The sequence below is a fragment of the Nerophis lumbriciformis genome, linkage group LG02, assembly GCF_033978685.3.
Source record: "Nerophis lumbriciformis linkage group LG02, RoL_Nlum_v2.1, whole genome shotgun sequence".
In the NCBI taxonomy this organism is placed as follows: domain Eukaryota; kingdom Metazoa; phylum Chordata; class Actinopteri; order Syngnathiformes; family Syngnathidae; genus Nerophis; species Nerophis lumbriciformis.
Window position 1 is genome coordinate 37,409,906 of NC_084549.2, and position 11,512 is coordinate 37,421,417.

The 11,512-nt window shown below is 38.3% G+C and overlaps 1 protein-coding gene across 1 annotated transcript; it reads right to left on the reverse strand.

Moving 5' to 3' along the window:
- Positions 1 to 1,730: 1,730 nt before the first annotated feature.
- On the reverse strand, positions 1,731 to 5,231 carry nanp (N-acetylneuraminic acid phosphatase). Its single transcript, XM_061962236.1, has 2 exons — positions 5,103 to 5,231; positions 1,731 to 4,817 (listed from the first exon to the last, which is right to left on the reverse strand). The coding sequence occupies exons 1-2, from the start codon at positions 5,190 to 5,192 to the stop codon at positions 4,179 to 4,181; spliced, it is 729 nt and encodes a 242-aa protein (XP_061818220.1). The 5' UTR covers positions 5,193 to 5,231; the 3' UTR covers positions 1,731 to 4,178.
- Between the last annotated feature and the right edge of the window lie 6,281 nt (positions 5,232 to 11,512).

Consider the following 11,512-nt stretch of genomic DNA (forward strand, 5'->3'; position numbering starts at 1 on the left):
TGTGGCTTTATGTTGCTGTGTTGTGGCATTTGTATTTGCAATTGTCTCTGTAGCTGAAAGCTGTTGTGGCATTTGCAATTGTTGTGACCTTTCTCGGCTACCGTAGAATGGACTTCATAATACATTTGTCAAGCAACTGGTAACGATACATTTGAAAAAAATCCGATCAATCCAACATTTGAATTTGGACTAATCACGATTAATTGTAGTTGCTGGAAAAGTGAATGTATCTGTCACTTTAGTTGACAACATTATACTCCGCCAACTTTGTTTGTCATCCACTGCTTGTTCAGTCCCTCCAGGATTTCGAAGGCTTTTTACATGGTTGTTTTTAAGAAAGTTGTGGCAAAAGTTGCGATAGTTCAAGGCTTTTTCAATAACATTGATTTATTTGTTATTTTATGAATTTGTTATCAATGTTTTAAGTATTCCATCCAACCTTAACTTCAAAAAGCACATGATATCAACAAAAAATTGTAAAACAAACACATTATTGAAGTGTTGCTAGTTTTATACCACTGACTCAACAATGCACATACTCAGCACTCAAAGTCAAATAATTGTACTGTTTTAATGAATTATAACTAATAATAGTAATAATAAGTTCGATTTACGAAAGGAAACACCACTAAAGGCTTCCTTATTGTCCACTGTGTGCTCTGTCGTCCATAAATTGCAAACATTCTCCATGTTTATTTCATGCTTGAAATGTGTTTGTACATTTTAAACATTTACGTTCCAACACATCAGATTCCCGCACATTGAGAGCATTTGTGAAAAGTCGAGAGCGATCTAGAGCGCACATTTTTATTGGTAAATGAAAGACGATAAGAGATGATCATCACACTTCAACATCTCTAACATGTAAATTCTGCCCCTTGGCTTGGTCAGCATTGCAAACGGGAATCTGTTCTTAATGGTCTTACCCTGGATACATAAAAGGTTCCTGGGAAGGTGATAGTACTTCTAACAAGGCATCAATATCTGTGGAGAATTAGCGCTAATTTATACAAAATCATCCAATTCCCATGAACTACGCTTTTGGCCTTGCAACTTTTTCCAATTTCTGCACATTTTGGGCAAAGGTCAGCAGTTTACTATTCCAGCGCACAGCTAAGCTAGCGGACATCCGGCTTTACATGTGCCTTCAAAGACTGCTGAACAGAGTAGGACGCCAGCACACTCATCAGTGAAGCTTAAGAAACACAAAACATGAACAATAGTGGGCTTTCTGAAAGTGAGTATATTTATTTTAGTCATTTAAAAAAAATAATCTTAAGATTTCAGTGTGTATATACATACTTTTTGAGCACATTCAACATTACCACGCTAGTAATGATAACATGATAATTTTGGTCACAATAAATTTGATATATGAAATGTTCATATCGTTACATTCCTAATCAATGTTATTGAAACAGTGTGCCTCAAAACATTGGAATTTTTGTGGAACTTGTTGAAAAAGTAGTTATAAAATCAGGTAAAAAGAAAATGTTGATTGATTGATTGAAACTTTTATTAGTAGATTGCACAGTGAAGTACATATTTCGTACAATTGACCACTAAATGGTAACACCCGAATAAGTTTTTCATCTTGTTTAAGTCGGGGTCCACTTAAATTGATTAATAATACAGATATATACTATCATCATAATACAATCATCACACAAGATAATCATCAGAGTATATACATTGAATTATTTACAATCCGGGGTGTGGGATGTGGAGGGGGGGGGGGGGGGGGGGGGTTAAGTTTGGTTGTTATCATCCCTTCAGTCAACCAACAATTGAGAACAGACGAATAGACATTGAAACAGTGTAGGTCTGACTTGGTAGGATATGTACAGCAAGTAGTGGACATAGAGAGAGAGAGAGATCAGAAAGCATAAGAAAAACAGTGACGTGCGGTGAGGTTGATGGCTGGTGAGGCACTGACTTCATCACAGTCAGATTTACAAACATATGAATCCTAAAGAGTATCTTATTCACCATTTGATTGGCAGCAGTTAACGGGTTATGTTTAAAAGCTCATACCAGCATTCTTCCCCTGCTTGGCACTCAGCATCAAGGGTTGGAATTGGGGGTTAAATCACCAAAAATGATTCCCGGGCGCGGCGCACCTGCTGCCCACTGCTCCCCTCACCTCCCAGGGGGTGAATAAGGGGATGGGTCAAATGCAGACGACAAATTTCATTACACCTAGTGTGTGTGTGACAATCATTGATACTTTAACTTTACACATACAAACTGTAGCACACAAAAAAGCACATTTAATAAAAAAAACGTTATTATGGTCTTACCTTTACTTATAAATGAAGTCCATGCGCCACAACTAAAGCCCTCACTTAAACGTTCCACGTGCAAGATTGAATCTATTTAAAAAGTGTAACCGAGGGTTTATAAATGTCGCCTATACTGTATGAAACTACAAAATAACAAACACGGAGGCTCCAGTTTACACGAGGACCACTTTATTTACCTTCTTTCAAAAACCTCCGCAACGTGACATCACTTCCGCTCTTAGCGCCTTCAAAATAAGAGCTCAAGGCATATACTGTATAACAGCGCATAACAGGAACTTAACATCACAAAGAGGAAAGCCCATGAAAATAGGTTACAAAAGTTATTTAATAAGAAGCCAAAAAGTGCAAAAACAATAATGTTCGTGTTGGAGGAGTTGTGAATTAGGTACACCTGCAGTCTGCAGGTGTATCTAATGTTGTGTCCCTGCAGTCATTCACAACTCCTCCAACACCAACATTATTGTTTTTGCACTTTTTGGCTTCTTATGAAATAATTTTTTAAAATAGATTCAATCTTGCACGTGGAAAGTTTAAGTGTGGGCTTTAGTTGATATAACAATTCTACGGCGGGGGTGCAGGAGGCGAGCTTCAGCCAGTGCGTCTTTTGCAGCCGTTTTATGATCGCTCAGCACAAGAAATACTGTACACACATACAGTTGTTGACAAAATACACTGTACATTATATACCTCAGCTAACTAAACAATGGGAATGTATAATATAGTTCATATAGCAATACAGTCTCACTGCACAGCAGGCCAGCAGTTAGCCGAGTCATTGCGCAATCCATGTTGCGGCACTGAGTGACGTGCCTCAACTGGCTGCTGTTCACCGCACCGTCTCTTCTCAGTATTTGAACGGCAAATGTGAAAATTTAGCAATTTTGAATAAAAATAATCTAAAACTGGTGAAGTTAAATGGAAAATAACTTTATAGTATAATCACTGGATACGTATAACAATCTAATTTTTTTTTTTTCTTTTTACATTTTTTTTCTTTCCATGATGGCAGGTGAGGCCCTGCCTCACCTGCCTCTAGTGACTGCACGTCACTGAAGAAAAAGTATCTACATTTGATTATTTACAATCCGCGGAGGGTGTTAGTTTAGGGTTGAAGTTGCCTGGAGGTGTACTTTTATTGCGGTTTTGAAGGAGGATAGAGATGCCCTTTCTTTTACATCTGTTGGGAGCGCATTCCACATTGATGTGGCATAAAAAGAGAATGAGTTAAGACCTTTGTTAGATCGGAATCTGGGTTTAACGTGGTTAGTTAAGGCTTGTTGCTTTAAAAATGTAAATACTGTGTTCAAATGATACAATTCAATTTGATGACAATAACACATGATCAATGTTCATGGAAACAACCAACCACCACCAACCAGGTAACATAGACTTTAGATTGAATCTTTAAAGTAACATCTGCCACGGCGTGGCGCGGTGAGGAGAGTGGCCGTGCCATCAACCTCCGTGGTTCGATCCCCAGCTTCTACCAACCTAGTCACGTTCGTTGTATTCTTGAGCAAGACACTTCACCCTTGCTCCTGATGGATCGTGGTTAGGGCCTTGCATGACATCTCCCGTTATCAGTGTGTGAATGGGTGAATGTGGAAATAGTGTCAAAGCGCTTTGAGTACCTTGAAGGTAGAAAAGCCCGATAAAAGTATAACCCATTTACCATTTATCTTATGACCGAGCGACTATGCAGACCTCACAGGTAGCACATTTTTGATCTGGATAAAGATTGTGTTTGGCAATCAAATTACTTTTAAGATTCAACAAAATATTGATACATTTTGGGGCATTGTTATAAGGTAGATTTTCACCTAGATGTCATGGAAACATTAGTCAACATCGGTCATGGTTGAACACCAGTTGTCCTTAATTTAGTTGTGCCAGAATCTCTTCCAGGTCCAACACAGTAGGAATAGTGTAGTCTGGTGCCACAAAACCAACAGGCACTGCATCTCCTGTACTGTTAATCCAAACTGTAGCACGCACTTGTGCGCTGAACCCACCCTGGATGTCCGTGTCCAGTGAGTCTCCAACCATGATACAGTCCTGGGCGTCCACCTGAAGCAGGTCAAAACATAGTCTGAAGATCGAGGGGAATGGTTTCTGCTCAGCGTGATCTCCCCCGAACACAACTGCGTCAAAAAACCCTTCACAACCGACCGCCTTAACTTTCTCCCTTTGCGTTTGAGAGTTCCCATTGGTCAAGAGCAGCAGCTTGTATCTCTTCCGCAGTTGTTTGAGAAGACTGCACAGCTCTGGGGACAAACAAAGAAGCGCCAGTCGACTATTTTTCCACAAGTGGTAGCACTGCGCCGGGAGGGCTGCTGGTGAACTGTCCACAGTTTCCTTGATGCTTTCCTCCCAGTGACCCACTCGGACCTCATCGATGGATCTACCAGCTGCAGGGTCAAACTTCTCATGATGGAGTTTGTGCTTGAACATGTCACATATACTGGCGATGACGTCATCGTCAACAACCAGTGAGCTCTTCAAAAGTTCGCGAGTCTGTAAATGTCAAACACAGCAGGTTAATTACAACACGTAGATGAGCTTTTTTTTTTTTTAGTAAACCTTACACAAAAGTGACAGTAGGAAAATAAAAATAAAAACATTGAACGTGTTCACGTTATTAAATAACATAATTTTAATCACTATATTACATAAATTATATTAGTTATTATAAGTAACCATAGAGGTGTGGTCGCAGATCGACATATCTCTTTATACAGAAGTTTGCTTAAACCCTTCGAAATTAAAACCACAAAGATAATTTACGTAGACAAACGTCACCTTTTGTATCGCACATTCACCTGCCCGACTTGTTTCAATGAGCGTGTTGTCTAAGTCAAATAATATAGCCTTTATGACGCTGGCGTCCATCGTGAGTTAAGTTGGGAACACGGAAGAACACGTTGTCGATTGCGGAAGTAGCTGAGACAAGATAAACGCACTGCATGGTGGGAATTGTTGTTTTCTTCTAACGCAATGCACTGTCAACCTATAGCCACTTGAGGGCGTCAGTTAATCAAAATGAGAGTTGTCCTCGGTTGTTTTTGTTCCAATCACAATGCATAGAACACCTATTTTACGTTCGTTATGAAGTTCAAATAGGTTCATACAGATTACTACTAAGTTCAGCTATACAAATTAAAGTATTTCAAAATCAGACAATGCTGCGCCACCTCTTTTAATATGACAGCTATTCTCACTGAAACACCAAAACATAAAACAATGCATTCGAATTTAATCTTAATGCCAACATAACTTATTCATATTTACTTAATTACCTTACTTATAGAAATAATATCCTGGTATATAGCACTACGTATTACATTTTTAAATGAATATATTCTAAAACATCACATACAATTAGAGATGTCCGATAATATCGGTCTAATTATCGGCCGATAAATGCGTTAAAATGTAATATCGGAAATTATCGGTATCGTTTTTTTATTATCGGTATTGGTATCGTTTTTTTATTTTATTTATTTTTTTATTAAATCAACATAAAAAACACAAGATACACTTACAATTAGTGCACCAACCCAAAAAACCTCCCACCCCCATTTACACTCATTCACACAAAAGGGTTGTTTCTTTCTGTTATTAATCTGGTTCCTACATTATATATCAATATATATCAATACAGTTTGCAAGGGATACAGTTATTAAGCACACATGATTGTGCGTGCTGCTGGTCCACTAATAGTACTAACCAGAGGTGGGACCAAGTCATTGCTTTGCAAGTCACAAGTAAGTCTCAAGTCTTTACCCTCAAGTCTCGAGTCAAGTCCCGAGTCAAGACAGGGCAAGTCCGAGTCAAGTCCAAAGTGAAGACTGGAAAGTCTCAAGTCAAGTCCCAAGTCCTGCATTTTGAGTTTCGAGTCCTTTCAAGTCATTTAACCACAGACTAATATATTTACACAGATTGTGTATGCTTTTAAAACGCTGTATTTATTTATTAAAACAAGTGCATTTGAAATTGCAGGGAAAAAGATAGTGCTGACATTGCACTTCAAAATAGCACTATTAACCAGTCATTTTAAACATGTAACTCATTCCTTTACAGAATAAACACATTTGAAAAAAACAAGTGCAACTGTACTTATTTGCACAAAAGTGTTAACATTGTATTTACGTTACTGTGTGTGATACATTGACTAACGTAATGTTACTGTGTGTGATACATTGACTAACGTAATGTTAAAGTTAAAGTACCAATGATTGTCACATACACACTAGGTGTGGCGAAATTTGTCCTCTGCATTTGACCCATCCCCTTGTTCACCCCCTGGGAGGTGAGGGGAGCAGTGGGCAGCAGCGGTGCCGCGCCCGGGAATCATTTTTGGTGATTTAACCCCCAATTCCAACCCTTGATGCTGAGTGCCAAGCAGGGAGGTAATGGGTCCCATTTTTTTATAGTCTTTGGTATGACTCGGCCGGGGTTTGAACTCACAACCTACCGATCTCAGGGCGGACACTCTAACCACTAGGCCGCTGAGTAGGTCAGAGTGTTACTGTGTGTGATACATTGATTAACGTAATGTTACTGTGTGTGATACATTGACTAACGTTACGTTACTGTGTGTGATACATTGACTAACGTAACGTTATGTATAGGTACCTCATGAAACCCTGCTTAAAAAAAAAAATCACTTGACAAAAAGTATTAATAAGGTAGCAAACTGCAGTGGACGCAACAGATTGCCGTGTTTGCAATTACGTTATGACCATAGACATCTTATAAGTAGACGCAGCATTGGTTGCTGTGACGTGAGCAATTTGCCCGCCATCTTGAAGTGCTGATGAGGAGCCGGCGAGCAGCCTAAACTGACAGTTGAAAGGTAGAAAACAAAGATGGTGTTCAGCGTTTTCCTGCTCAAATGAGCGGACTGTTGAAAATAGGAATCGGGGGATTACTTTTCACAAGTAAGATTTAACATTAACGTACTATTGGTTGTATTTTATGAAAATAATATTACCACAGAGTTGAGAAGGATCAAAGATCTTCAATATTTGTATGTGAAAATCACAAAGAAATCTTCTGGGGGAGGATGACGCCCCTACAGGGGTTTGGTTTACAAACTTTCAGCCCCACCTAAAACAAAATTCACCAGCCACTACTGATTATGATGCATTCTCATTTTAGGCAAAGTATAAGACAATACTTTCTTAACAGTATAATTGTAACCAGGAATCAGTCTTCAAGTAACAATATTCAAATACTAACATTGTTGGGTTAAACAGAATTTGGTTTTATTCTGAATCCAGTGAAACAGATTGGTGGTTTTAGCTGATATGAAGACTTTCAGGTGTTTATATATGTTTAAGTATTTGGCAGACGCTTTTATCCAAAGCGACTTACATAAAATAATACATATAAAACAATCACTGCAAACATTATCATTTAAGGGAAGAATGTAATAGAAAATATCAATACAAAGTGTCAAGACAGAATAAACTCTCTGCTGCTGAAGCAACAGAGATACAGTCTATAGGTCCCTAAGATATATAGATATCTAATGTATTCATACATTGTTTATGTAGGATACACGCATATGTATATATAACCTAATCATATTGTTTCTTCAACTTAAAAATAGTTTACCGTTTTTTTTCCCCTTCTCTGGGATTATATTCCCAGTTTTGATCTCGGACGTCTGGTCACTTATAGCGTATAAGAATATTATATTACTGTTAAGCAAACTATGAATAATAAAACACGCCAAAACATGTGTCTGTTACACACGTATGACAAAAAAGCGCGTGAAAATCAGTGGTATTCAGTGAGGTAAAATGAATTAAATGTGCTGACAGTTCATTGCTCCTGCCAAATGAATTGCACTGAGTGGAGCGGATCACCACTCCAAGATGGCGGCCCCGCGCCTCGTCTGCGCCAGTAGGCAGTAGCGCTCTATGCTGCGTCTACTTATAAGATGTCTATGGTTATAACGTTAGCAGTGAGTTTGCAGCCTCACTGATTTAACTACACAGCAAATAAAAGTCACGTTACTTAGCCAATAAACGTTATCTTACATTCAAAACTTACCCTTCTTTGTGCAACTTCAAATGTCGAACGAAGTTGGAAGTTGTTGCGTCTCCGTCTGTAATATTCGAACTGTGTGATTTGCAAACGGCAATTCGTTTTTTGTTGACCAAGTCGTAGTTTTTATACCCGAACGAAACCAACTTTAACATAATTGTTTATCACTGGCACGTTGTTGGACAACTCTTGGTCATTGGTTGTCCTGCAATTTGATTGGATGAATGCTGTGTGATGAAAACAACGTAGTTCTAATTTGATTGGCTGTTGTACTGACAGCACACCAGCTGACAGGAATAACACGCTGATAGACAGACGAAGAAAATGAAAAATACGGAGCGCTCCCAAATAACTTTTTAAGCTTTGGATTTTGGGGAAAGTGGCAAGTCATGTCAAGTCATGTCAAGTCAAAAGGCTCAAGTCCAAGTGAAGTCACAAGTCATTGATGTTAAAGTCTAAGTCGAGTTGCAAGTCTCTTTACATTTTGTCAAGTCGAGTCTAAAGTCATCAAATTCATGACTCGAGTCTGACTCGAGTCCAAGTCATGTGACTCGAGTCCACACCTCTGGTACTAACCTTTAACAGTTAATTTTACTAATTTTCATTAATTACTAGTTTCAATGTAACTGTTTTTATATTGTTTTACTTTCTTTTTTATTCAAGAAAATGTTTTTAATTTATTTATCTTATTTTTTTTATTTTTATTTTTTAAAAGTACCTTATCTTTACCATACCTGGTTGTCCAAACTAGGCATAATAATGTGTTAATTCCACGACTGTATATATCGGTTGATATTGGCATCGGTTGATATCGGTAATTAAAGAGTTGGACAATATCGGATATCGGCAAAAAGCCAATATCAGACATCCCTACATAAAATGTAACAAAATGTGTCCCTGTTTTTCTAAAAAAACAGAGACATGTTTATTGAAATCCACGAAACAGCAAAAAGGAAAGTTTTATGCCTATTATCTATTGTACATAATTTTACCGTAACACATGCACATGCAACAATGCATTTTCAACTGAAAAATTTTGCAAAAATAAACGTTTTTATTTTCTATTTCTGAAATGTTTTTAATTGTTTTATTGTATTTCTATTTCAATACATTTAAAAAAAAATATTTGTATTAATACAATACTGTTTTGAATTTATTAATCAGTTTTCAATAAAAACAAAAAAAAACCTTCCATCGTTTTTAAGTTTAGTTTAGTTAAAGATATCCTATTGTTTTAAGTTATTATTATTATTAGTTGTCACTCTTTGACTTTATTGCACCATAAAACCGACAGACTTTTTCTCACAGCGTAGACCGTAGATCATTCTTATTCTGTGACACAGTTGTGCAAAATCAAAACATACCTTACTTGTTATGCAACTCAGTCAGTCTCACCGCTGGCAATAAGCCAGTGGTTCACACGCAACTGCGTGCAGGCACAGTTTAACCCAATCAGAACACACAACAAGCTCTTCTCACATTACCTGAGCTCATTTGCTTGCGTGTAGGTCAGGTGCTTGCATGAGCTTTCCAATTGGTCTTGAAAACAATATGCCACACATAAGATACAATCCAAGAAATGGTGTAAAAGGCTTTACTTGCTACTATCTGTCAAAACAACGCCTGCCTTTTGCACGCTAAATGAGGAATAGGCTCACTTTAGGGCCAGACTCTTAACCTTGGAGATTGAACTATCAAGTGCAGAGATGTAAAACTGTAAACTGGTTGTGACACTTTAAAAAAGGTGCAAGCATATTAAAAAGATGCTCATGGACTCTTCCACTTTTAGATTTTTGGGTGCAACACAATCACACACAATCACTCAGCTGGGCATGAATCATACATTTAAAACATTACACGGAAAGTTTGCATACTTTTTTGCGAGCATCCACTAAATATATTATAGTGATCCTGGTGTGTGATTGGGGGATGTACTGTACGGGTGTCACTGTGGTGTATTTCAGGGTATACAGGAAGGGACACGGCTAAGTCTGGCTTTAGAGTAAGCCGTACAAACAGGTGAGTCTTTATTAATTCAGCGCAAAGATCTCGGAGGACTTTATTACATGACAGGTGATCTGGAATATTTCAGACGAATGAAGGTCACTTGCAACACAAAGTTCTGCGTGCATCAGATCTGGTGCATTTTTGCCATTCTTGACAAAGGGCATCACATTCAATCTATACAGTATCTGAGGCAAATGTTTTCAAAGATAAAACAATGCTTTTGTAGAAATGAAAGGAACTCAACTGGCCTATCTTTTGTCTTGGAATAAGTACTGAATTCCGTACTTTTACAGGCACCAACCGACGACTACCGACACCGATTCACTCAAAATCAAACGGTGTGATATTTCCACACTTTTGTTGTACGTGCATGTCACGTACCATAACAGTCTCTGTTGGATTGGGGTAAACAATCAGTGACTAAAAGTAATGTTACAATTTTTCATGCCAACAAAGCTAGAAGAAATTGCTTAAAAGTACAGTAAGGCTCCACTTTTGAAAATACACTAACTGGATGCTAATTTTCATTGAATGTGCCATATGCAGTGTACCTGGAAAGTATTCACAGGGCTTCATTTTTTCCACATTTTGTTTTGTTACAACCTTATTCCGGGCAGCACGGTGGAATGGGGTTAGTGCATGTGCCTCACAATACGAAGGTCCTGAGTTCAATCCCGGGCTCGGGATATTTCTGTGTGGAGTTTGTATGTTCTCCCCGTGACTGCGTGGGTTCCCTCCGGGTACTCCGGCTTCCTCCCACCTCCAAAGACATGCACCTGGGGATAGGTTGATTGGCAACACTAAATTGGCCCTAGTGTGTGAATGTAGTCTGTCTATCTGTGTTGGCCCTGTGATGAGGTGGCGACTTGTCCAGGGTGTGCCTCACCTTCTTCCCGAATGCAGCTGAGATAGGCTCCAACACCCCCCGCAACCCCGAAAGGGACAAGCGGTAGAACATGGACGGATGGATGGACAACTTTATTCCAAAATGTAATAAATTCATTTTTTTCCTCAACACTCTACAGGCAATTCCCTGTAATGACACTGTAAAACTATTTTTTTTTAATGATTGCAAATTTATTAAAAATAAAACAATAACAAATCACATGTACATAAGTATTGACAGCCTTTGCTCTATACTTTTTTG